General features: G+C 50.2%; 1 protein-coding gene across 1 annotated transcript; it reads right to left on the bottom strand.

Moving 5' to 3' along the window:
* Positions 1 to 4,567: 4,567 nt before the first annotated feature.
* On the bottom strand, positions 4,568 to 27,150 carry KCNAB3 (potassium voltage-gated channel subfamily A regulatory beta subunit 3). The gene is made up of 14 exons (XM_054995498.1): positions 26,915 to 27,150; positions 21,217 to 21,260; positions 20,867 to 20,904; positions 20,207 to 20,286; positions 18,705 to 18,749; positions 18,546 to 18,590; positions 18,184 to 18,227; positions 17,779 to 17,865; positions 13,320 to 13,405; positions 11,861 to 11,981; positions 10,930 to 11,024; positions 10,214 to 10,334; positions 6,666 to 6,754; positions 4,568 to 5,017 (listed from the first exon to the last, which is right to left on the bottom strand). The coding sequence occupies exons 1-14, from the start codon at positions 27,148 to 27,150 to the stop codon at positions 4,928 to 4,930; spliced, it is 1,221 nt and encodes a 406-aa protein (XP_054851473.1). The 3' UTR covers positions 4,568 to 4,927.
* Between the last annotated feature and the right edge of the window lie 22 nt (positions 27,151 to 27,172).

Genomic DNA, 27,172 nt, shown 5'->3' with positions numbered 1-27,172 from the left:
TCGAGGCCCGTAAGCCCGAAAGACCAGCAGTTAATTCTGAGGCACAATCTTTGCCAAGAGACCACGTCAACAAGGCGGCTTGGGATGTCCTCCATGTTGCAGTGGGATATCCAAAACGAGGCAGTTGCTTTCAGGGTTTGTTCAACAACAGTCCGATGCAATCCAGTTGGGCATAGGATTGCCAGCCTCCCGGTCGTGGCTGGAGATCTCCCAGAATTACAACTCATCTCCACCCTGGAGAAAATGGTTGCTTTGGGAGGTGGAGCATTATACCCCACTGAGGACCCTCCCCTCCCCAGACACCACCATCTCCAGGCTCCACCCCCTCCTAAATCTCCAGGAATTTCCCAACCCAGAGCTGGCAACCCTAATTGGAGCCTCCCCTCCCACATGTTCGATTCTAAATATGCAGCACCTCTCTTAGTATGAAAGGACCAAGAAGATCGTGGGACCTCTGCTCTACACAGGCACTCACATCCCCAACCCTACTCGACTGAATCAAACTAGCGTGTTGCTAAGGGACCACTGCAGAGCACCAGAGCCGAGAACTGGCAAAAGCCTTTGGCCATTTCCTTTGGAAGTGCTCATCTTCTCCCTAACCTCAATACAACTTCTCAGCTACACAATCCCCTCATATGCATTGTCCCAATTCTAAGTTCTGGGGTATTTGACTTAAAAAGCAGCAGGCATCTCAATAGTTACACAAAGGCTCAAATATTACAGTAGTGTCTCAGGCAGAAAAGGACCCTTCCCACCACATTGCGATTGGTGATTGAACCCGGGACCTGCTACATACAGGAAGGGGTTCTGTACTACTCAGCCATTGCTCTAAGAAGCACAGTATTTTTGAATAGTAAAGAGTCCAGTAGCACCTTTACCAACTTTATTGTAGCATAAGCTTTCAAGAACCACAGCTCTCTTTGTCAGATGCATCGTCAGCTTTCGAGAACCACAGCTCTCTTTGTTAGATGTATTGTCAGTTTTCAAGAACCACGGCTCTCTTCATCAGATGCATTGCTGCATCTGACCAATAAAGTTGGTTAGTCTGAAAGGTGCTACTGGACTCTTTACTATTTTGCATCCGCAGACTAACACGGCCGACTCCTCTGGATATAGGTATTTTTGAGTATTTCTTTGGTGGACCAAGCAGAGACCTGCTATCTGGATTACTTCAGCCAGGGATACTGAAGAAGGAACATGACAGGGATGTTCTGGGTGCACTGCCAGTCAGCCAAGCTGCTTGCCGAAGACGACCATCTGGATGTGATAATTGTACAGCCCAGATGAAAGTAATTCAGTGATACCTACAAACCTCTGGGGGGGGGGGGAGCGTCTGGGTTTAATAGCAAAAAGATGGCTAATCCCTGGTTCTGAGGCTGGAGCTGTGCTGGGTGGCTGGTTGGTTGGTTCATCTTATTAATTTTTATTTAAAACATTTACATAATTCAGCTTATGAGGACCGTGAGCTCTTGGCGGTCACCTTGGTGAGACTAGTCATCAGTTGGCTCCAGCACTGCCCGGGGAAAGAAGAGTAACTCATGGAGAGGCCAAATATGCTCGGTCGCTTCATGTATTATTTATTTCAACATTTCAAACATATCCCCCCCCTCCAAAAGAAAAACAAAATTAAAAGCCAAATGCCAATTCTACATGTATCAAGCATATCCCTCCCCCCGAAAGGTGGTCTCTGCAGGGGTGACGTTTAACAAGAGGGGTTGTTTGGGTCTTGTGGGGTGGGGGCTTCTGAAGCACAGGTCTTCAATGCCCCCATGCAACCTAAGAAGGAACTGTACTCCCTTGAAAGGAGCTTTGCTCTTAGGAAACATCTTGACAGCCAGCCCATGTAGCAGAAATTGGGCTATTTTTAAAAACCTCTTTCCCGTTGCTGATGCTGAAGACCATAAGCAGACAACTAAATATTAACAGATGTGGGGGAAAAATTTTTAGACTCTGAGGCAGGGGACAGAAGCCAGGAGACAAGTCTCCAGGCCAAATCTCTCCATCGAGGAGACAAGAGGCCTTTCTTAAGAACTTCTGAGAAGTTCTTTATTGTTTTGAGGAAGAGAACAATTTCTTCTAACCTAATTTAATCTCTCCTCCTGCCCTTCATATCGTCAGCCTTGATTCTAAGCAAGGGACCAAGCTGAAGCTTGCAGGAAATTTTCACAATTTAGACAGATTAATTACATTAATTAAATAAATGTGGGATGTCACATTTGTTTCTGGGCTGGGGCTCTGTACCTTTAAAGAGCTGCCTGGCAGGTAGAAATTCAACAGGAACAGCTGTCAGCATCATATATTCATGCTGGGGAACCCTGCAGGAAATGGTCACATGGCCGGTGGCCCCGCCCCCTGATCTCCAGACAGAGGGGAGTTTAGATTGCCCTCCACACCATATGGCTGGAAATCAGGGGGCGGAGCCACCGGCCATGTGACCATTTTAAAGAGGTGCCAGAACTCCGTTCCACCACGTTCCCACTGAAAAAAAGCCCTGCTTAATGGGATGTTATTTCCCACCACCCCAACCACATGCCATGAAAAGCTTTAGCTGTCCATTTCCACACATGGAGCCTTTATTAAAGTGGCAGAGCATTTTTCTCCAGGCCAGTCAGCAACCCTAAATCTGTTTTGGGCTCAAGACATAGCCTCAGAGTGTTCTCCACCCAATTCAAAGGCTTTGCTTTGAGACTCCCTCTCCAGCCAGCCAGCTTGCCTTGTGCTGAGCCATTGCTTCTTTCCTTCCTCCGATATACTTTGGCATATCTTACACCCAAGTCACAAAGCTGCTAATCCCCACTCTGTGCTGAGCAGGAAATTATAGGGAATGCAAGCTCTGTGTGATGGCAGAATGACGAAACCGGTTCAGCTTGGGGGTGTTTAATGATGCAACTCCCATTGCAGCCAGACTGTTCAAAATGGCTGAGGATTGTAGGGTGATTTGGGGAAGCTGTGACTTCTAGCGGTTAGTATGTCATTTATGTACCGGAGCTTATCTGCTTTCATTTAAATGGGCATGTGTGTGTCAGCCTCAGAAGTCCCCACCTGCCCGTAGCCCTGATTTGGGACCCTCAGTTCCAGCCCGCACACCTCTTTCCCCACTCCTCAAAGGTACGTCACCTCCTGCAGAGACCCCAAAAAGCAACGGAAGTGCTACTCTAGAGTAAACCTTGAAGCAGAATCATTCTCAACGGAGAAAACATAGCATCGTACATTTTGCGGCCAGTGCAAAGGGCATGCACAACCACCGCCTGCCCTGGAAGCGCAGCAGGTCCGAAGCCATGAGCTGTGCAAAGAAAGGGGACACCGGGCACCCAGGAGCGGGGACTGGGGACTGGGTGGTAGCCTTCCTCTCTCCCCATTGCCCCAAGGTGACCCTTGACCCTGAGGGCGCGTCTATTAGAATTATTGCTTTAAGAAGAGAATGGCTCTTTCCCTAGAGGCGGATGGAGATGTTATCAACATGTATGAAGAAAGAAGGCAAGTAAGAATCAAGATGGCGGACAAAACAGACCCATCTCCCCCACTGAGGTGGGGAGAGGAGGGGAATGTTGGCCTCCAGGTAGGAAACGGATGGCGGAAGCCAACCGAGGAAAATCAGTAGCAGGGAGAAAAGCAAAACCGTCTGCCGAGGAGAAGAAGCAGATCCAGATTCCCATCAAAACCAGCAGGGGGAATCCATGAGGCAAAGTTTTGCCATAAATCAAATATTAGACAACCTCCTCTGCAGGCTTCAGACCCAACTGGCAACAGGGGACACAGTTATCATTTCTTAACCTGGCAGTCCCCATGTCTCTGTTTTCCTTTTTCTCCCTCTGTCTTTTCTGTAGAGAATACCTGTATTGCAGACCCTCCTGTCTAAAAGTCATTCCTTCTTCCTAAGAAGTGCTGGGAATTGCAGTTGAGGTGGGTGGGGCAGAGTCAAACCAGTTATCGCAGCTTTCCCAGTTTTGCACTAAGACCTTTGTACTGGGCCTGTCCAAAGTGTTTGGGCAGAAAATTCAAAATGGCATCCATACCAATTAACACAAGGCCCCACTGAACAGAAGGTCTCTTGCACCAGTCCCATTGAAATGAATGCCATTTCTGTGGGGCTTGTGCAGGAGAACTTCTCATCCACTGGTATCCACAATGTGTCAGATCTGTCCATCTCCCACTTGGCTAGTCCTTATGGCACCCGATATCTTAGTGGCCTCCATCTGTTGTAGAGGCAGGGGAGCTTCTGTCTCAGTAGTCCATGACGCTGTCTCCCTTACTTCCAGTATTACTCTCAGTATTACATCTTCCACCTACTTCTTGCTCACTCCTTGCCCCCTACAAGTTCTTAAGTCCATCATGAACCCAACAAATGGAGAAATAAAACATGATCAGGAGAAAGAACGAAAAAAAGAAGTATGTGTAGTAAGTAAGTAACACAATGCATATATGGAACCACAATGCTAACGATGAATCAAGGAAGATGAATTGTTGCCATATAAACCAATTGTGTGCTTATTTTCAAACTACCTCCCTCTTTTCCTTGTTAAAGTGTGCCTGCTCCTTTAAAAATCAGGCGTATTGATATGGAAAGAGAGGCAAAGCGGCTGGTAGTTCCAGCCTTAGCAGGAGGCGGGGCCTCTCACCCGCCAGCCCCATAGCTGAGTTGCTCATGCCATACCATATAGTTGTATTGTAATCTAAGCAGCTGCCACGGGGCAGGGCAGCACCCAATCCTGCCCCTCCCATTTTATCCGACATGGAAGTATACGGATATTTGGTTCATGCGCAAAGCGGCTCCTCCTTGCCCTCCCCACAAAAGTAAGAGGCAACAGCTGGTGGAAGAGCATGTGGGGAGGAGCAGGTAGATGGGGACAGGAGCCCCGCAGAGGAGCTAAAGAATATAAAGTCTGTTGGGACAACAGCGTGCACAGTCCCGGGCGCCAATGTGTCCCTACGCCCGGGACTCTTTTTTTGTGTTGGGTTTGTTCCCCAGAAGTGCATCAATTTCCTGGACAACCTGGGGCGTCAACTGGGTTAAAACCTGTAAAGAGAGGTGGCATCCATTAGGAGAAAACACAGAAGTTTGTATCGTACCCAGAATCCCTTTCTCTTAAGATTCAAACAGTCACCCGCCTTGTTCTTACAATGAAATCTGCAGCCTCAATTTGCCTTGGAGCCATGTGGGGAAAGAAGAGGAAGCTTAACTCTTCAACTTCTTTTAACATTCTAATAACAATGGTGGAGCTAGTTTCCAACAGTGAAACTGAATGGAGGTAGATGGGGTTAAATCTTTTCTTTCTCCCCCAATGACTCCAAGACAAACTGAGGCTGCACAAGCCTGCAATTTGCATTTTAGAGGTACTTCAGTCTGATCTGTTTGAGCCATATGTAGCACAGCATGTAGCAGAATTATAAGTGCAGAAAGCAGTTTTGGGGCACATAATTCTGCATCATAGAAAAAACCCCTCTCAACTTTTAAAAAATGTTTCTAGTCCTTATGCCTGTCGTGTTAGGCTTGTGTTGACAGCATCTGAGAAGGCCAGGGAGAATTAATAGGGTTCCCAGGAATCACTGAGGTGGGGCTGCTGCTGCTTAAAAGGACAGAAAATCAGTAATTCTGCTACAATTCAACTAGCCCTCTGATAGCCGACTTTTGGGGTAAGTATGTCACAAGTCTAGTCTGAATGAGACACCTGGCACATTCAGGTGTACATTCTGGAACAGAAAAATAAAACTGGTGAAGGTGTTGTATTGTTCCTGTTTGTTTCTGCCGCAAGACACTCTCATGATTGGTGGTGGCGAATGCCCTCAAGTCATAGCTGACTTATGGCAACCCCTGGTGGGGTTTCCATGGGAAGAGGCAGAGGTGGTTTGCCATTGCCTGCCTCTGCAACCTTGGTCTTCCTTGGAGGTCTCCCATCCAATCACTAACCAGGGCCAACCCTGCTTAGCTTCCAATTTCTGACAAGATTAGGCTAACTTGGGCTGTCCAGGTCAGAGCACAATGGGTTTAGCCGTACATAATGGTTTTTAAGATAAGATTTTATTATGTATGTATTTAATTTGTAGTCACCCTGGAGGCCCTTATGAGGGCAGAAACACAGGGTATACATTTTGTAGAGAAAAATAAAAAAAATACTATCTCCCCCCTTAGGCTGAGCTCAGGGTCTCCAGCAGCAGAAGTATGCTGTGTGCTGGACTGACTGGCTGGACACTGTCACGTCACCAACTTACTGATTCTCACTTTTTTAATGTTATGAAATAAAATATGTGCGATTGAAAGGGGATGTGTTGCTTTTTAAAATAAAAAGATGGTCAGCTTGCAAGACTCATAAAGAGGTCAGGCAAGAGAGATTACTAAATCAGCCTTTGATTTGTGGGCTGGCTGTCAAATGGGATGCAAAGAGTGCCTGATTTGTGCCCCAAATGGTCAGAAATCTGCCGACTGCTCAGCTTCTCCTCATGTCCCTTCCGCTTTCTCCATCACACCACAAAAAAGCAGGTTTGTCACTGTCCTGTGGTACGATTGTAAAAAATGTTGCATGTGATTTTTATCAGAAGTAAAATCGATTCCTTAGCATTTGCTCCCCCCTTTTAAAATGTAAAATCATCATCACTGTAAACTCAAGGACTGGCAGCAGCCAATCAATCAGTTCAAAGGCGTGGCTGAACTCGGCTTCCTTCCATACCTGAATGGATCCCAAATTCTCAATGAGCTGTTCAGTGCTGGAGACGCCAAGAAGGACGGAGCTGACACCTTCCGAGCGCAGGCACCAAGCTTTTAGGAGACGGAAGTGGGGGTGGGGAGTGGGGGGAGAAAAGCGAGAGGTGTGAGAGATTGCAGGCCTCTAGAGACTTCTTGAAGGTTTTAAGAAAGACATTTATAATCCTGAACATAATATATCTTATCAACACCATGCCAGTAAAGAATCTCTCGCCCAACCCCTGGCGCCTTGCTTGGCACAAGGGAATCTGAACAAATGTGTAGAATCTTGCAGTTGAGAAGCGGTAAAGGCTCCCTGGGCCAAAACGTGACCAATGCCATAGCTGCTCTCCTGTCTTCCATCACAAGCCCGAAATCTGTACTAGTACAAATGGCTCAAGGTGACTCACACGACCTAGCAGGGCCACAGACAGACATGCAACCCACCAGGGTGATTTTAGGGGAAACATCTTGTCCCAAGCCCAGCTTTTGCTCCCTGTTAACCTCCAAGAGCCACAGCCAGGCGCAGCCACCAAAACAGATCGAGGAGAGGCTGGAGTGGCTTCCACATGGGGACAGGCTCGTGTGGACTCTGCGTTGCTGGTACAGGTGCCAATACAGCATGGCAGAAATGGGCCTTCTGCATGGCACGTCTCCCCAGTTTCCCTGCCTCAGATCCCTCAGCAGCAGCCAGCTCCGTGCCCCCAGGCCACTTGGATTTTTTCAGTTTTTAAAAAACTCAGCAATTGAATATAATTATATCAGTATAATGTTATAACTATCTGTGCAACAGATTCTCCTAACTCCTAACTTTCATTTAAAAATATATATATATCTGTAGTCTCTTACGATGGGGAGATATGCCTTTCCCCTTATATCACCACAATGGAAGGCGAAAGAGACTTCTTAAAAATGAAAGCTGGGCATCCAAAGAACCCATTACAGATATTTGTATAATGTTATATCGATATTCAATTGCTAATTTAAAACACCGAAATGGCTGCCACATGGGTGGGAAAACCCAGGGCTTTTTTTCAGCAGGAACATGGTGGAACAGAGTTCCGGCACCTCTTAAAAATGGTCACATGGTCGGTGGTCCCACCCCCTGATCTCCAGACAGAGGGGAGTTGAGATTGCCCTCCGCGCCACCAAGCGGCGCGGAGGGCAATCTCAACTCCCCTCTGTCTGGAGATCAAGGGGTGGGGCCACCGACCATGTGACCATTTTTTCCGAGGGCAACCCACTGAGTTCCACCACCTCGTTCCCCAGAAAAAAAGCCCTGGGAAAACCTGAACTTTCTCATCCGCACAGCAGCCATCCTGGCTTTACTGAGATCTTTCTGAAAACTTTAGAGCAAAGCAGGATTGAGAAAGATCAGAGAAAAGATGGGGAAATCTCAGGAGTTGCAGGAATATGGCATGATGTTGTAAGGAAGGAGTGGGGGGAAAAAACACTTCCCAACAGCGCTGAACCTGGGACAAACAACCCACGTGGAAATGGACTTGGCTAGGCAGAATTTTCTTGCTATCCAGTTCATAGATAAGGGCACTGCTCACTTCCCCATCCATTCCACCAGGTTAAGGCGGAGGACCTTTTGCAGGCCAAGTGAGGGCACAATCAAAGAATCAGAACGGCAACTGCACAGAATTTCTTGTCGATGTATCCAAACCTATCACACCCAGAGCAGTCCATTGTCCTCCCAGGTCTGTGAAGGAGAGAACCCTAGAAAGCAGTCAGAAACCGTCTTCCCATTTCTAAGCCGTGTTCATCCCTGTCCCTTTTGAACCCACAGAAGAGTTTGCCTTCCTTTCTTCCTGCTGAGATAGGAATTGGATACGTCAACACGTGAAGCTGCCTTATAACTGAATCAGACAATCAGTTCAAGACCAGGGCTTTTTTTCTGGGGAAAGAGGGGGTGGAGCTCAGTGGGGGAACTCAGGACCGCACAATGACATCACTTTGGGTCAGCTAGAACAAGGGGGGGAGTTTTTTTAAAGTTTAAATTGCTCTCGGCAAAAATGGTCACATGGCCGGTGGCCCCGCCCCCTGATCTCCAAACAGAGGGAGTTTAGATTGCCCTCCGCGTTGGAGAGCAATCTCAACTCCCCTCTGTCTGGAGATCAGGGGGCGGGGCCACCGGCCATGTGACCATTTTCAAGAGGTGCTGGAACTCCGTTCCACCGCGTTCCAGCTGAAAAAAAGCCCTGATCAAGACCAGTATTGTCTGCTCAGACTGGCAGCCGCTGCCAGTCTCCAGAGTCTCAGGCAGAAGTCTTTTCACATCACCTGCTGCTTGGTCCTTTTAACAGGAGACGCTGGGGATTGAACCTGGAGCTTTCTGCGTGCCAAGCAGAGGCTCTTCTGCTGAGCCACAGCCCCTGCTTTAATTTTTATACAATCTTTCCCGCCCAATTTACCCCCGCTGCCCTGCGGGCAGAATGGGTGGAGGGTGGGAGGTCTTCCACTGTAGCAAGAGACGTGGTATGTCTAACACAATGATAAGAACAGTAGCCCGGCCACAATAAAGTACAAAGTACGTGGCTGTAGGGTACAAATACCACTCTATTAACAATAATTTAGTAATCCATAGAAATAACTAGTTGTGAAATAAAGAACAATGATATGCATGTATTTCAAACCATCAAAATACATAGGTTTCCCTCCTCAAAAATAACATATCAAGCGTAGACATTCTATATATTTCTTCTATTGAAAGAGAACCTTAAGGCAGTCACAAATCCAGATTATTGCCTTTTTGAAATGTGAAAATGTATTGATGCAGTTGGAATTGTAAAATAAGAGGAATCTTGATGAAGATCGAAACGGGAATGGAGCTAGCAACCCGTCTGCAGGGGCGGCGCAAGGGTCTGCCGCGCTCGCGGCCGGCCGGGCGCCCCCGCTTGTGCACAAGCACGTGCGCGTGCACCGGCCTGCGTGACGTCACGCGTGCACCGATTGCTGCGGCGGGCGGCCTCCGAGCTCTCCCGCTTGGTTGCCTGCGCCGCCGCAGATGCCTGCCCGCGGTGGCTGCGCCTGGCCGGGGGTTTGTGCTGGCGGCGGCAGCGGCGTGGGGTGGGAGGGATAGGAGGCTGGTGCTTTGTGGCGCACGCTCCTGCCCACCGCACCTCCTCCGGCGCTCCCTCCGGCACCCCACGCCTGCGGCCACCGCCTACCTAGCCTTAATAGGCGCGCCAGCCCTGCCTGTCTGACATGGAATTGTTATTATTGAAAGAAGAGTTGTGAACTGGATTTGTTACTGACAATAGAAGAAATATGGGGAATTTCTACACTTGATATGTTATTCTTGAGAAGGGGAACCTGTGTATTTCAATGGTTTGAAATGCATTGTTTGTTATTTCACAGGTAGTTTATTTATATATTAAATTGTTGTTAATAGTACGGTATTTGTACCTTACAGCCACGTACTTTGTACTTTATTTATAGGCCTAACACAATCCCACCCGGAAGGGCAACTGCTTCGGGGGGCCTCCCTCCCTGCTCTTGGCCTCGTGCCACCTCCTGCTTCCCCCTCACCGATGGCCAGCTGTGCCACTGTGCAGCCCAGGCGCTCGGCAATGGGGTGAAGCTCTTTCACTTTGGCCTGCTGCTTCTTCCCATCTTCGCTTTGCAGCTTCTCCTTCAGCCATTGGTACCCCTGGGAAGGAAAAAAGCAACAGGTGTCAGGAGCTGGACCCAAGGCCAGGCCCGAAGCAGCCCTTCCCCTCCTCTCCCCTCTTACTTTACCATTTCTAACATCTGAAATGCCATAACAGACCGCATTGCGGCAGTGGGCCTGCCAGAGCTCCAGGACCCTGGTAAAATATACCTGCCCTCCCACTGCTGCCGGACTTGTATGTATTTAAGGAGACCCTCAGATCAGCACGGGGGAGGGGTGCATATAGGGGACAAAAGAGAGCAAGCTTTTGAGGCACCAGCAAGCGAGAGGCATTTGGCTGGAATGGAGAAGGGAGACTTTGGTTTCTTTTGAGCCACAGAACTCATCTTTAATTCCAAGTCCCAGCCTGGCGCATCCAAAGGAGCAACAGCGATCAGGCATGTGAGTAAGTGCAAGAAGGGATCTTATTTGTATGGCTGTTAGGTTAGAAGCCGGCAGGGCAGATGGTGCATCTTCTAGGCAGGACGGGCACCTTTTGCTTGAGAGGGCAACCATGGGGATTATTAGTTCGAAGGTTCAAGGGAACTTTCGGGAGAACAGAGTTTCAGACGAGAGGCACGCAAGGGGACCGTACCTTCATGGCAGCCCGGCAATTCTCAGGAACCCGCTCTTCGTATTTCCCCGTGATAAGTCCACATGCCAAAGGGGACCACGTTATGGCCCCCACCCCTAACAGAGCAAGCAGGCAAAGCAGAAGGTGAAGAGGAAGAAAAAATGGACTCCCCCCTCCTCCTCCAAGAGTCAATGAAATAATCAGCCACAGACCGTCCTTGTCCGTGGCTCTTCCTGGTGTGGCTTGTGTCCCCCCCCCCCCCATTTTACTATAGTTAAGTGTCCTCGAGTTGCAACTGACTCATGGCGACTCCGCCTGGGTTTTCAAGGCAAGAGATGAGCAGAGGTGGTTTGCCCTTGCCTGCCTCTGCCTAGCAAAACCCTGGTTTTCCTTGGGGGTCCCCCATCCACCTACGTGCCAAGACTGATCCTGCTTAGCTTCTGAGCTCTGACAAGCTCTGGCTAGTCTTTTGCACGCCCATAAATTGCTCTCTGTGAGTTCCGGTACACCCCAAACAGAACCCTTCCTTTGTCCCTATAAAAATTCTCCCTTCTCCTTTGATCACATCATAGTTTCAACCTATATATCCCTCTGGTAGTCTACGGCTGTCCCCGGCTCTGGCTGCACCGTTTGGGCTTTCTCTGTTTCAGATTTCTGCAATCCAAACCCTCTTGCATCGATACTGGATGTTCTGTCCCACCAACTGCATTTTATTCATTTAGTTATGTCACTTATAGTCCACCTTTCTTACGTAGTGTAAATCAAGACAAAACAGCAGGGGCATTCAATAAGCGATGCAACTGGGTAGACAAATGCAAATTTGTGGATTTGAAAACTCGGAGTCTCACTGAGAAAGGCGGATTACACATAATATGAATAAACAAAGAAAGAAAGAAAGAAACTCCCTTCAGTAAAACACCTTCCTAGCCCCTGCCCCTGTCTTTCTTCTTACCAATTTTGTGGTACAGCTCGGGCAGCTGAGTCTCCACCTTGTCCCGCTGGAACATATGATATTCAGCTTGCTCGCATACGGGGGGGATGAGGTTGAATTGTCGGGCCACTGAATATGCCTCCTGGTTCAGGGGAGAGGGAAAGGAGCTGAACGGAAATGAAGAATACCGCAAGGGGAGCGGCACAGAGGGCCTTAGACCTGCTTTGCGCTTGCAGAGGAGGGAAGTGGCAGAGATACGAGGTGGCGGGATGGCCATGGGGCAGGACTGACATAGGATCATACAGAGCCACTTTTTGGGATGCTCCCCTATGTTAAAACCTCCCTGTAGACCAGGGGTCCCCAACCTTATTGAGCCTGTGGAAAGCTCTGGAATTCTGACACCATGTGGTGAGCGCAGCCATAAAATGGCTGCAAACAACTAGCATGGGAGGGGCAGCCAGCCACAAAATGGCTGCTCCAGCTTACCTGCAACCACACAGCCAAGATCCTTGTGTTGTGGTGGCAGCTGCTACCAAAGCAATGCTTCTAAAAATCTGCACAACCAATTTAATCTCCAATGAGGGCTGCCAGTCCCCCCTGAGGAGGGCAGGAGATCCCCCACTCCCAGCCTCTGGTCGTTGCTGCCAGTCACCTGACTGGTGGAGATAGGATTGCCAGGTCCCCTTACCCTCTCGGTGGGAGGCTGGAGACCTGGCACTTACTTGAGTAACTTCAGGGAAGTGACCGCATCGCGCAAGCCATGTGCTGCCCCTGGGAGCACTCCCACGCTCTGCAGGGGGCCTAATCAAGCCTGATTCGGGCTGAATCAGGCCCAAATCGGGCTGCTGCAGAGTGCGGGAGCGCTGCTGGGCGGGGCGAAGGGCCTTGTAGTGCTCCTGCTCTCCACAGCGATTCAAGCTGAATTGGGCTGCTGCGGCATGCAGGAGTGGGCCGCATGGCCTTGAAGAACACCCCAGGAGGAGATAAAAAAGGCAAAAAACCTCCCAGGTGTGCTTTGGCATGTGTGAGATCACTCAGATAAGTGCCAGGTTCCCCCTTGCCCCCATCTGGAAACCCTATCTCCAATGGCCAGTCAGAAGTCCTGCTGGGCAAAAGGCCCACCTGGCCATACCTACTTTGCAAAAACACTAGCCAGGTGCCAAAAACGGAGTCAGTGGGCACCATGGCATCCATGGGCACCATGTTGGGGCCCCTGCTGTCAATGGAAGACCAGCCCAGAAGCAAAGAGGGAGGCAGGCAGCCCCTTCCGCTCTCCTCCCCCCACCCCGTGCTCTTTTTATTTGCAGGCTTTTAAAAAAAAATGCAAAGGCATATTTGCAACTGGAACGGACCCCTTTATAATCTAAAGCAGAGCAAGCCATTCTGCCACCACCCGCTCTGTACACATGGACCAGTCCGCAGTCCACAGTAAGCATGCCTAAGACAGAGTGCCAGGCGCCCCAACAAATCCAGGATTTACCATAATCTCCATGGCGCTCCAACGAGACGTGCCCCAGTACATGGCCATCCCCTGGTTGATCACGTATGTCATTGCCCGGACGATCTCTGCAGGGAAGAAAGGAGACGTGAGGCAGAGGGTTGGCCGGAACTCCCGCTGCCACCACTGGACCCTCCTCTCTTGTTTAAAGGTCAGCAGCTTCCTCTCCTTACAGAGCCGTCACAACAGGGGAGGCAGGCTAACCTAGTCCCAATTGCTGTGCCTGCTAACTCTCTGTTAGGGGAGGTTTTTGTAATAGTACTCTGCTTCGAATTTGCAAGTCCCCTACTACCACTAACCCATATATATTTCAAGACACCAAACTCAGTGATTACAGGAAAAAATGGGTTTATTATGGAATAACCCCAGACACATTCTCCATTAGGAGGAGACCTGTAAAGACCAGTAGCATTGGAGGGCCTTATATACCCTTCAGTACTGATTGTTTACAGAATAATTGCTATTTGTTTACAGAATAAAAGATTAAAGGTTAGGATAAAGCTTTGTAAAAATGATGCATACACCTTGTCAAAATGATGCAGAATGACACATTTTCCCAGAGAAAATGACATATGACAAGATTAAGTGACGAATTATAACAAACATTTGAGAGGTTGGAGCCATGTATTTGACATTCTCTTGGGAAAGGAATTAATTCAAGGTTGAAATCTTACTTATCTAATTAGAATAATGAAAACAAAATGTTTACACTTTGCTTAGTGACCTATCTCACCCAGAGACAGGATCTTAACACTAGGAGCAAGGCCTAGCTTTACTTGTTTACATATTTCTGTGTGCTAGTAGCTTAAATGTATGCCCAGAATAAGATTTTATGAAATGGGGCCTAAAAATTCCCCTAACACTCTCCTGGGAACAGAACCCCCGTAGATGAAATAGCTGGTGGGTGGTTGCAATCAACCAACATGCCTAAATTTGTGACCCATCTTCAAGACCAAACTTTCAATTACATTTGCACTGCACACCATGCTAATACAGTGGAGGCTCTCGCGCCAATTTTTCCTAACAGAATAATAAACTACTGATTTGGATATATTGTTCATTCCCGCTTTCAGACCTTTCAGTTAAGAGTCAGTTTGGTGTAGTGGTTAAGAGCGCAGGACTCTAATCTGGAGAACTGGGTTTGATTCCTCACTCCTCCACTTGAAGCCAGCTGGGTGACCTTGGGTCAGTCACAGCTTCTAGCTCTCTTAGCCCCACCCACCTCACAGGGTGTTTTGTTGTGGGGATAACAACATATTTTGTAAACTGCTCTGAGTGAGTGTTAAGTCATCCTGAAGGGTGGTATATAAGTCGAATGTTGTTGTTGTTATTATTATATAATATATATTAATATATAATATATAATACATAGCCTGCTCCTGGACTATTTTAATGACTTTTAAAAAATTATTATTGATTTTATGTTTTTGTGACTTTTAATGTATTTTTTTAATGTTGTTAGCCGCCCTGAGACCATCTGTGGGGAGGGCGGGGTATAAATCAAATCAAATCAAATCAAATCAAATCAAATCAAATCAAATCAAATCAAATCAAATCAAATCAAATCAAATCAAATCAAATCAAATCAAATCAAATCAAATCAAATCAATCAATTGGTGTCCAAGACTTTTCCAAACTTAAAATGTTAACATGAAGATCGTTTTGCCTCCTCTCCCCGTCTGCAAATTGTAGAATATATTTAACACTACACAACACTAAAAACAAGACACAGCTGCACTTCTGCTTGCAAATATGAGCTCTCCCATTAACAGCAAGCAGGGCTTTTTTTCAGTGGGAATGCGGGGGAACGGAGTTCCGGAACCTCTTGAAAACGGTCACATGGCTGGTGGCCCCACCCCCTGATCTCCAGGCAGAGGGGAGTTTAGATTGACCTCCGCGCGGAGGGCAATCTCGACTCCCCTCTGCCTGGAGATCAGGGGGCGGGGCCACCAGCCATGTGACCATTTTCTCTGAGGGCCACCCACTGAGTTCCACCACCTCTTTCCCCAGAAAAAAAGCCCTGACAGCAAGCATGCACATACACAAGCTTCCCACCACCCTCTGCCCTGGGAGCCTCTGAGCACGCCATGAAAAGCTTCCCCAGCAAGATCTGCAACCCGCCACTGTTAAAGATGCAGGAGCAGATCAGACTGATTTTTCCAGGTCAGTATGCAACCCTGACACACACACACACAAAACACACACAGTTTCTATATACTAAGTTACAAAAACACCACAAATGTTTTTGCACCCACTCCCCACCAGAGGACAGAACTTGGGTTAGACACAGATCGGGGGGCTTTCCTCTCACTTAGGGGTTACGCCAGCAATGCAGGAGGGGGGCATTATGGGATGGGTTAGGATTTACAAGGATCTGGTGCACGGGGCCATTTAATGGGGAGGATAATTGAGAGTTCAAAGACAGCACCGGGTTCTAGGTAGGGGGCTCACATACCTCTCAAGTGGCTAACTGGGATGCAATTTTTGAAAACTCTTCTTCCACTAACCTTGCACAACTAAGAACTTGTTGTTTTATAGCTGCTGTGTCATCCACCAGCCTTACTTACATGCACACTTCTAAATGTTCCCCTCCTGCCTGTAAGTAGCACAGCATCGTTTGCAAATGTATGGTGCTACACCACTTGAGCTATATGTAAAACAGTGCGTGTGTATCTTTCTTTTCTACCCCAAAGCCCAAACATCTGCATACCGCAATAACCACCGAGAGACAATTCCAGCAGAACTCCTGGCCAACCTGGAAGGATTAGCAACGCTAACCTGGTAGCACTAAGAGCTGCCTGTGAAAGGTGGTGCCGCTGGACAGTGCTATCAAGTCACAGCTGACTTATGGGGAGCCCTTGCGGGGTCTTCATGGCAAGAGACTAACAGAAGTGGTTTGCTATCGCCTGCCTCTGCAACCCTGGTTTTCGTTGGAGGTCTCCCATCCAATTACTAACCAAGGCCGACCCTGCTTAGCTTCTGGGATCTGATAAGATCAGGCTTGCCTGGACTGTCTAGGTCGGGAGGAGACAGGCAAAACTGCTGTCACTTTGCTGCAGCCTGTGACGACATTTTGCTTCTGGAGTGGCTTCTCAAAGATTCTGCACAAAAATATGGGGAGGACTCCAGGGACAGGTTCCAGGTATTTTGTCATCCTTTGCCAAGTCGACCTGTCACCTCTGGAGGGCCGCCACGCCTTGGACACGGCCAATGGTGGTGCAGGCCCAGGAGCAGATGCCAGTTGCCTCCCTTGCTGCTGATGGCTGGCAGTAAGCCAAGCCCCTGTGGAGCAGCTGACCCTTCCTTCCTGTCCCTCCCCACGCAGCTGCATTAGTGGTCTGGCCCTGGCCTAGCCTCTCTCTTCCTAGCGTGGCTCCTCTGTAGACTGTGCCTCTGTAAACCCTCCATCAAGAACAGAACCAGCACTCTGCCTTCTCCAAGCTCATAGATCCAGAGGAGTTAGCCGTGTTAGTCTGTAGTTGCAAAATAGTAGCACCTTTAAGACTAAACAACTTTATTGTAGCATAAGCTTTCGAGCACCACAGGTCTCTTCGTCAGATGCATTGTCAGATGCATCTGATGAAGACAGCTGTGGTGCTCGAAAACTTATGCTATAATAAAGTTGCATCTGACGAAGAGAGCTGTGGCTCTCGAAAGCTAACGCTACAATAAAGTTGGTTAGTCTTAAAGGTGCTACTGGACTCTTTACTATTCTCCAAACTCCTGATTCTTCCCCAGAAGCTACTTCATTTCAAGGGTACTAATCATGTTTGGTCCTTCAATGAAGGCCTTGAGAGGTATGGGGATCAGGAGGACTCTCAGGCATAGGAATGGGGGGGGCAGCAAATAGGAGGGCTTGTGGGTTTGTTTCGTGTGGGGAGGTCTGCAGTACCTTCCAGTAAGAGCAATCGGAAGTTCGGGTCACATTCTGCAGGGGGAAGGAGAGAACTGGTGAGAGGGTTGGAGTTCAGGAGCCAGCCCAGCATCAGAAGAGCCAGACTTCCGACTCTGGTTCTCTGCCACTGGTTGCTTCTTTGTCCTTGGGTGAATCCCGCTGTCTCCTAGGCACTGCCCGCCCCCGTGTCTGGGAAAGGAGATTAACTGTGGCCTTCCACAGAGGATCGCTCTTGCAAGTGCAAAGGTTAAATCCTTTGTACAAATCAAAGTGGAATATGCAGAGCAGACAAAGGTGAGGGCAGAGGGATTCGGTAAGACTCCCTGCTACAAAGAGAGGTGAAGTTTTCAGGGGTGGGGGAACCCCTCAGCTATGGCAAGGGGCATTGGGAGGCCTTTCGTCTAGCAGGGCAGGTGTCTAAAGGTGCTGGGAGGGGCTGCTAAAAAAGAGGGGGGGCATGCTTGATTTCCATCCCCCAGTTGTGAGAGGAAGGTCGGACTAGCAATGCAGAGCCCCTTGAAATTGAGGGGGGGGGGGTCTTCTTACCTTCCATGGGGCTGTTGGCATCCGTCCGGTTAGCAAACACGATGTCCACGTATTCCAACTGAAGTCTTTGCAAGGAACCCTTGAGTCCTAAAAGGCCAGGGAGAGGGAAACAGTGGCCTGAGCTGGCCTGAGAGCCCCCCCCACCGCAAAGTCCTTAGAGACAAGCTGCCCTCATCTTCCACCCCAGGAGCCCCCAACCCTCTGCTTCTCAGGCTTCAAACCCACCAACCATTTCCTCGAGATTTTGCTTCCCTTCCCCAGACAAGCAACAATCCCACCGTAAGCCCCTGCCTCACACCCCTTGACCCCCTCCCAGCCCTGATCTACCCCCACCCTTGCCACTCCACCCACTCTTTAATATTCTGCTCCCCCCCAGTAATCTCAAGCCCCTTCGCCCCACCTTACCCTCAATGATGTGTTTCCGGGATAAGCCCCTCTCTGTCTCAGCCCTTTGAGGGGAAGAGAAAGAAAAGAGATGGGAGGAGGGTATTCAAAGCCTGAGCGCCCCCCCCCTCCGCCGCCAGTGCCCCCTCCTGCAGAGACTCATTCCAGCCTTCATAGCCAAGTATTGAGCCCCCGACTCAAATTGCCTCCCCCACCCAGGCCAGCTCCTCCCTCTGCTTCACCTTGCAGCCAGCCCCCTGGACTTAGATCCCTGCTGCCCCCCCCCTTGACAACATGCATGTTTGATGTACCTCCTCTTCCCCAGAAGACCCTCCATAGCGCCCCCCCTCCCATTCAGCTCCCCAGATACTCTTTCTACTTACTGGCCTCCCCAGTATATCTTTGTGGTTACAACATAGCTTGAACGCCTGAGACAGGAGAGAGAGAGAGAGAGAGAGAGAGAGAGAGAGAGAAGGTTAATATGGGGGGAGAGGATGCAGGGGCAAGCCTGGGGGGGTGTCTTTTTGGGGTGGGGGCATTACCTCCATCCTTTGCTCTTCAGGATGTTCCCCAAGGTTTTTTCAGCTCTGGAAAGAAGATGAAACACGGCAGGAAAGGTAAGGATAATGCCAAGAGGGGAGCTCCGATCGATTTATCCAGTTGCTCAAACGGAAGCTGCAATTCCCCCTCCATCCCAGTCAATTAGTGGGACTAACAAGGACACAAAAAGAGCCTGGATTTCCGAGAGAGGGTCACCCTGTGGCTGCGCAGACTAGGCAGCTCCTTCTGCCAAGCGGGATGGAAAAACAACGCCAGAAACCAACGGCGACGTTCAGCTGCAGCCAGTGCCAAATGGTCAGCCTAGTTCTTCCACAAAACTGATGGGCTTTGAACTTGTTTGCTTTTGTGGTCATTTCATTCTTATTTTCCATGTTCCTAGATTTGCTTGAAAAGGGTTCCCCCATTCCCATCAACGGTATTCTGCTAAGCTCCTTTGATCGCAGGTATCGTGAGACCCCGGTTGCAGAACCAAAGCTGCCCGGCATTCCTCTGCTATAGGAACTCCACATTTTGCCCAGGCATTCAAGCCAGCCTGTGAACGCCTGCGTTCCCTCCTCGCAGCTCAGCTTCCCCCCTGTCCTCCTCCTTCCAAGCTCCCTTCCATCACCTTCCATTGCCTGTGACTGAAGGCATCCTACTTCCTCCGTCCTTCACAGCCAGCTATTCCCAAATCCGGCCTGACAGAATCATGTCACCGAGTTTTAATTATGAGTCTGGAAAGTCCTGAGACAGCTCTTTGCCTAGAAAGTGTCTGGCAGGCAGAAATAACGTGGGGTGGGTGAAGGAATGTTTAGAACTGAAAGAAGACGGGCCGGGGGGCGGGGGAGAAGCATGAGGAACCAAGAAGAGCAACCCCCGGGGTGGGGAGGGGTTTGCTTTTTGGTCAGTGGGCAGGGCTCAATCTGAGCCAAGGGTTAGACCCCAGAGGGCTCAGACTCAGAATAAAGGCTGCTAGCTAAGATGAGGGTGCCCCAAGCATATGCAGAGTGCCTTTCTTTTTTCGATAAGCAATTCTTGACAGCTCCCACAGACATTGGAGCTTAGGCTTACAGAATCACACAATTATAGAGTCAGAAGGGACCTCCAGAGTCATCTAGTCCAACCCTTCGCACAATGCAGGACATTCACAACTACAGACTAAAGCTCCAGAATCTCTCCTTTTAGCAGTCGGTTCCTGACAACAGAGCTCAGCCAGGTGAGACACGGAGAAGACCTAGGAGCTGAGACTGGTGTACTTCAGGCCATCAGTCTAGAATAAAGGTGGCGACTATCTAGGGCTCTTTTTTGACCTGCCCTCTGTACCTGCTTGTCCAAGACAGGCAGAAATTCAAATGGTACAGCATCACCTGTTGAATTTTTCCTTGCTATGGAACTTTTAAAGGCACAGAAGACCTGCCTGGAAAGCAGTGGCTACCCTACAGCTGCCCTCAGGGTCTGTGCCTATTTCTCAGAAGGGCGTTGAGGCTGTAATGGCTGGACATACTTGCCAGAAGCGTACACCTCGGCTGTGTCAAAGAGGTTGACCCCGTTCTCGTACGCAATGGTGAGCACATTCTCTGCCATCTACGAGGGAGAAGGAGAGAGAGAGAGAGAGAGAGTCAAACAGTATGGATGCTGGGAACATGATGTCCAGTACGGCTGTTGCCTTTTTAAGCTAGACCAGCTTCTTTGCCTGAGATGCAGAAATTTTTGCTCTTGGCAAAAATGGTCACATGGCCGGTGGCCCCGCCCCCTGATCTCCAGACGGAGTTTAGATTGCCCTCCGTGCCACATGGCATGGAGGGCAATCTAAACTGTCTGGAGATCAGGGGGCGGAGCCACCAGCCATGTGACCATTTTTAAGAGGTGCTGGAACTCCGTTCCACTGCGTTCCAGATGGAAAAAAGCCCTGCTTCTATCCCACACTGCCAGTTTAAACTCATTCAACTGCTGTATCATACTCTCACAGAATTCTGGGAATCGTAGTTCTCTGGGAAGAGATTGAGAGATCGCTAATAAACAATTACCTACAAAGGTAATTGTTTCCAGAATTCCTAGGACGGTGAAGTAAGCGTGCCTGAAGAGAGACCCAAAACGCAGAGAATTATACAGTGCAGAACATATAGTGATGGCAGGGTCGACGTTGCCTCGAAGCCCCACTCACCTCATCGGAGATCTGGGATCCGAAAGTCACCCACGTACCTGCGGGGGAGGACATCAAGAGCATGAGACGACACCACATGATGTTCCCGAACAGGCTGCACTCCTTGTGCTGTCCCAGTGCCATGGCGAGGGCCCCTGCCCCTGACGCAGGGGTCCCCACAGAGCCAAGGGGCCTGCAGATGCCAAGCCCCTTGGGCCGCTGGCATGCTGGTACTGTAGTTTTGAGCACTTATAGGCTGGCTGATGAAGAGCGCCTCTGAACATGTGCAAAACACACATCTCACATGGCACTCAAGGGCCACTTACTCTCACACTCCCAGCCCCAAGCCCCTCTTTCTCAATGGGACTTACCAAGTCCAAGGCAAGAAACGCGGAGCCCTGATTTGCCCAGGTTCCTGCAGAGGGGAGAAAGCAGAGGGGTTAACAGTCAACATTTGGGGTGGCTTGAGAGTCCCTTGGCAGCCTGTGATCACACCTACAAACGCCATTCCATTTCACAGCTCACTGATCTGCATGCTGGGTCCAGAACAGCACAAAAGAGGGGGGGGGGGATTCGGTCTCAGCCTCAATGGTCTTGCGATCAACACTGCGATACAGCCAAAGTAGGGTCTGAGAGCCAAGCTACAAGTGATGCCTGACACAGGTTGGACACTTGTCAGCCTCCCTCAAGTTTTGATGGGAAATGTAGGCATCCTGGTCTTGCAGCTGTAATGGAGAGCCAAGCTGTAAAACCAGGACGCCTACATTTCCCACCAAAACTTGAGGGAAGCTGACAAGTATCCAACCTGTGTCAGGCGTCATTTGTAGCTTGGCTCCTGAGAAAAGGACCCTCCAACAGTCTTGCAATGCTGGCAGCCTGGACAGCGGCACTCTTCCTTGCGGTCAAAGGACATGCCTTGCCGAAGCTGGTGTGAAATGCACCGCTTTGCCGACCATGCATTTTCGGACAACCTGGACCCTCTCTTTTTGATCGAGCCTGCTCATGTCACATCAACATGCCTTGAAAAAGCACCTTTATGTCTCTGGGTGTGTAAAGCTACCCTTTCACCTCCACAACCGAGCATGAAAGGGCAACAGGTTTCCATCAACTGCTCTGAGTATACAATGTTAAATGTGTTTGGAAGTAGTTAATCTATCTTCATGGGTTGAACGTACTCTGCGCCCCTCCGCTAATGGAGCCAAGAAGAATCAGGAGCCAGGACTCCTGGGTCCCCTCTCCAGTACGGCTCCCCCCTTCCTAGCATTCCGAGGGAGGTGTTGGGCTTCCTCTTTGTGGTTTACCTCCCCCCCCCCATGTTCATTAGAGTTGTGCTGTGCCTCTCGCAGCTTCATTAGTTAGTGGAACCAGCGCTGACAGCCATAGTGTGATAAAAATAGACCTGTATCGGCAGGCTGAGCTGGGGGTTTCGAAACAGGGTCAACGCTACTGATGGCTGGAAGCTTCTGCAACTGAGAAAATGGGGTGGAGAATGAAGCAGAGTTGCAGGGACCTGGCTGAGTCCAATTCCTCTCCCCTCCTGCCTCCCGTTTGTGTACAAGAGGAGAAGCTGTGACGGATGGACAGGTGCAGTGTGCTCCCTACCCGCGCCTTGCATAAATAGTGGTAGAAAATTGGTCATGTGGGGGGGACGGACTCCTGCCAGACAAAGTACTTTGGAAAGTGTGCCCATACTAAACTCAGAAGTGTGTATGAAATGTACCACTGAGCATGTGTGGAGTGCACTTTGGCATCACCAAGTTCCACAGCCACACACTGCAGAACATAAGGGAAGGCTCTCCAGGCACAGATTACAGCTAGTTGTGAGCCCCCACCCCATCTCTCGTTTTAAAAACTAAATCCAGATGTGTTCACTAAGCTCTCGAAAATCCAGGGTGGGACTTGGCTGTCCTGATGCCTGCTTCTTCCTTGCCCTGAAGATCCCCCCAGGGCCAGATGTCTAGACTTTGAGATGAGCGTTGATTCTAGGGGTGCCAACTTTTGCTTCCAACTGGCCCTGCTCCTGCACCCTCATCAGCTGCCTGACATGTGGAAATGAAGCAGCCGCCGTTTTCCAGGTCACTCTTCCTCTGCGCTAGTTCAATAGTAAAGACTCCAGTAGCACCTTTAAGGCTAACCAACTTTATTGTAAGATTTCGAGAATCACAGCTCTCTTTGTCAGATGCATCTGGCGAAGAGAGCTGTGGTTCTCGAAAGCTGATTCATTTGGCGAAGGGAGCTGTGGTTCTCGAAAGCTGACGATGCATCTGATGAAGAGAGCTGCGGCTCTTGAACATTTACGCTACAGTAAAGTTGGTTAGTCTTAAAGGTGCCACTGGACTCTTTACTATCTTGCAAATACAGACTAATATGGCTAACTCCGCTGGATCTGTGCTAGTTAAAAACATAAGACCAGGGTCAGCAAATAAAGTCGGTAGTCCTTACCTTGGTGTTCACATGCATGTTTGAAAGGTTCTGAGTCTGCGGGAGAGGCAGCTGTGTCAACAGCATCCCTCTGCCACCCCCATTCCATCCCAAATAGGGATAATATCACAGTCTCCCAAATGCCAGGTGTTGTTGATATAGATCTCAACTTGGGCTCATAATTAAACCATAAGGGATCTGTGGAAAACAGACTGTGGGGAGGGGCAGAAATACAATCCGCCCCTCCCACTTGCTCCAGTGGGTCAGAACAATTTTGCCCAGGGACTCCATTGGACTTCACGGAAGAAGGATTTCTCTCTCTCCACACAAATTAGAACCATAAAGAAAGAGAACAACTCCACGCCCTCTCTCTCTCTCTCTCTCTCTCCTCCAGGTTCCCCATTGTAAAGCAGGGAACCTTCCCAAACCACTTCTTGCTGGGATCCTGTCCCAAGATCATGGGAACAGAAGAGGCTTTTGGGAAGGGAAGGACAGGGCAAGATCGGTCTTCCCAGATCAGTCTTGAGGATTTCTTGCCACGGGCATCTCCGAGTTGGCTCAAGGAAGTCAGCCAAGCTATATGCAGATGAGGACCGGCAAACCCCAACAGGGTTCTGATTCCATCAGACCAGTAGGTACCCTCTCCCACTCCCCAGCCTTCCTCATGAGGAGGGTTGCTAGATTTCCAGAAAGAATTGGGGAGAATGAATCAGTGTTTTCTTTCTAATCAACAGAGGTGTTTGAGTATAGAAGTTTCTATAGAAGTTTCTAAGTCAGGCTTCAGAATTCAAGCCAAAATCCACCTTCATCAGGAGCAAAATTGGGTAGGAAGAAGTGAGCCAGGTGAGATTCTATGGCTTAGGGGGGCACTTGCTACCATTGTTTATTTTTTAAATTAACTTTCCTATTCAACAGATGAGGTCTGATTCTTCAAACGGAAGTTATCCTGAGACAAAGAAAGGGTATTTTATTTTAAAATTCGTAGGCAGGGCAAATCCTTCACCTAGTTTTTGAAGGTTCGGTAGTATTGAAAAGGCACTCTGCACGTGCTCAGAGAACCCTGACAGAAAGCAGGTTCTGCGGCTCGTTCCTGGCACTAAGCAACGCCCACTGTAATCGTGGTAATCCCTACCACACTTAACCGGCATGGCAACGCATTTGTGACTTTGTTTTCTCTGACTTGAGGATGGAGGAGCAGCAGCCAGTGGAACCAGTACACCTCGCCTAAGTCTCTGAATTATGGCTTGTTCTTGGGTATTGCTAGCGGCTCCAGGCAAACCAGGGCCAGTCCTCCAGCTAAGCCACCTCCAAGCAACTGCTTGAAGAGGGCAAGGTGAGCCACCAAGAGGGCACTGTGGTCCCACTCTGTCAAGGCTGGGACCCGGCTGCCAGTGGCATGGCTCAGGAGGGGTCAGGTACGCCTTGCTTGGGATGGCAAAATGCCTCGAACCCTCCCTGAGGCAACCTGTATGGATCAAAAGGCATAAATACTGGAAATAAAGTCATATAACCTGTAAGTAACCTTTGCATCATTAAGTGAAAGGTGATCAGAAATGCCTCCCCAAACAGAACTGTATTCCACTAGAAATTCTTTTTTGGGGAGTGGGGGATTCCTCCAGCTTCACCCACGTCATTTGCCCCCATGCCCCAGGCTGCTCCCTGCCCTCACCACAGTCCCAAGAGTCCAGCTTGACCCCTCCCGATAGCAGGTTTAATGTATCTGCTTTTAATCTGTTGTTCAGGCAGCATCGCTGGCTCCAGCCCAGGGGAACCTGAGCCGAGAGGCAGCAATTATGGGATCTGCGAGGCGCTTTGGAGGGTGGCCAGCCCTAACAGCAATCCGACTCGCGTGCTCCGGGGAATCGGACCCCAGAGTCCTGGCTACCATCCCAGCATCCTGGTGGCCTCGCTCAACTCCCCTCAGCCTGTGGCCTGGGCCTGAGACCTCGGGAGCCCTGGCTTCTTGTCCCTTCATCCTCTCTCCAGGAGTCTGGGCAACCGATCTCTCCTTGTCCTGACACTTCAAGACCCCTCCCCAGCTCCCAGAGGGCTCAGGAGTTCTGGCTGTGCTGGACTGCAGAAGCTCCCCCCTCCAATAGCCCACCGGACCCAACTTCCCCTCCCCGTGACTAAACACATAGGACATTTCTGCACTGGAAGCCCAAATCATTCTGCAACATGGACATGAAACCCAGCACTCAGTTTGAGAATGCGCTTTGCTTTCTTTTCCGCAATGTGACCAACACCGACAAGGTGCGCATCTCGCAAAGCCGGGTGGAATTTTTCACCGGCTCACCCTTAACCCCCAGCCCTCCCCTAGACACACACGGCCTCTGCTCTGGCACTCTTCCCTGTGTTGCTTTGACGCAGCAGACAATCTTCTCCCCACGAGGACCCACCAAGTTTCTCTTTGAGAAGTTCTGGCCCTTCCTCTGGACAAGCAAAAGAAACTCCTGCACGCAATGCGTCTTTCCCGTTTGCCACAGGATGTTTTGAGAGGGGATTTGACAAGTTCTTGGTGGAGGAGAAGGGGTCTGTGAAGAAGTCAGTGGAGCCTCCGTGCCCCAAGGCAGTGTATCTCTGAATACTAGTGGCGGGGAGGCAAACAGCAGGACGGTGGACTTCCTGGGGCATCTGCCTGGTCCCTCTAGGAAACAGAATGCTGCCTAGAAACGCGGAGAGGGCTCTTCTTCGATTCTTTGGTGCCCCCTCCCTGCCAGGAATCCAGGGGCCGTCCTGATACGTGTCCCCCTTTTTGCTGCACTCTAGGAGACCTCACACTCCCAAGACACCCCACTGGTGTCCTCATCTCCCCCCCCCCTTGCTTGTTATCAAACGGATTCATTTGGGGGTCAGCGAAAATCTGACCTGCCTTTAATTAAAATGCCAAACATGAAGCTGGAGGATTAATCGGCCTCCAAGGCTGGGGGAGGCGATGAGGGAGTCATTTGTGTGGCGAAATCTTTGGCTGCGTGAACCATTTGGGGCCTGCTGGTGTGACACACACACAGCCTGTAAAAAAATAAATTCTAAGCCAACACCTCCCCTTGCACTTTGCAGACCCGGGGCTGTCTCCCAGCATGGCCCCCCACTTCATTCACACAATCAGAGTTTGTGTTCCTGTCCATTCCAGCTCTTGGGAGGCAGCAAGAGCCTCTCTTCCCAAGAAGCCCCCCCCCATCTTTTTTCCTCCCCCCACTAATCTCTGCCTAGACAGATGAGAAGGGACCCGGGAGTGCTGACTCTTGGGTGCACGTTTTGAACCAGCATCCCTCCTGCTCACGCTGCACCCCAAATCCCCCCCCAGCCCATTCAGGCGCCATTGGCTCCCTCATCCCCGACCCCCCCCCCATCCTTTGCTCAGTTCTCTTTTATGCAGCCCTGCAGTGGGCTGGCCCCTTTTGCAGCGCCCCAAACTCTTCTCTTGGCTTGTCTGCAGCACCCCCCAAGCCAGAGCCTGCCCTCCACACCAAGGGGAGCCCCCCCAGTTCCACAGCCCCCACCAACCCTTGCTATGGCTCAGGGCCCTGGGCCCCCCAAGAAGCCCCCCAGGGCGCTTGGCTCTGCCCCCTGCCCCACCCCACTTGCCTCTCTGCCCCCTTCCTGCCGTGCACCCCTACTCCGCCCCCGCGCAGCCCTCCCCCCTACCTGTAGTTCATGCCGGTGGCTCGGCCCGTGGACTCCCGCAGCACGAAGGCGATGTGCGGCAGGTTCTGCCCGGGCGCGCGGGGCCCGATGGCCAGCCGGCTGGCCTTGCCGGGGGGCGGGTAGCCCCCGTTGCCTTGCCCCCCCGGGCCCTGGCCCCGTCCCCCCCCGCCGCACAGCCGGTCATCGCTGCTGCGGCTCCGCAGGTTCTGCTCGGTGCAAGCGATGGAGACCTGCATGGCTTACGGGGCTCGCCGGGGG

Source organism: Eublepharis macularius, chromosome 12, assembly GCF_028583425.1.
Source record: "Eublepharis macularius isolate TG4126 chromosome 12, MPM_Emac_v1.0, whole genome shotgun sequence".
NCBI classification, from domain to species: Eukaryota; Metazoa; Chordata; class Lepidosauria; order Squamata; family Eublepharidae; genus Eublepharis; species Eublepharis macularius.
Note: the sequence above shows the minus strand (reverse complement) of the source record. Positions and strands in the feature narration are given on the sequence as shown.

Coding starts and splice junctions, on each gene's coding strand:
- KCNAB3 (XM_054995498.1), bottom strand. CDS start 27,150: ATGCAGGTCTCCATCGCTTGCACCGAGCAGAACCTGCGGAGCCGCAGC. Junction 18,750..20,206: donor GAGGTGTACGCTTCTGGCAA/GTATGTCCAGCC, acceptor TCTTCTTTCCAG/AGCTGAAAAAACCTTGGGGA. Junction 10,335..10,929: donor ATTGCCGGGCTGCCATGAAG/GTACGGTCCCCT, acceptor TTTCCTTCCCAG/GGGTACCAATGGCTGAAGGA.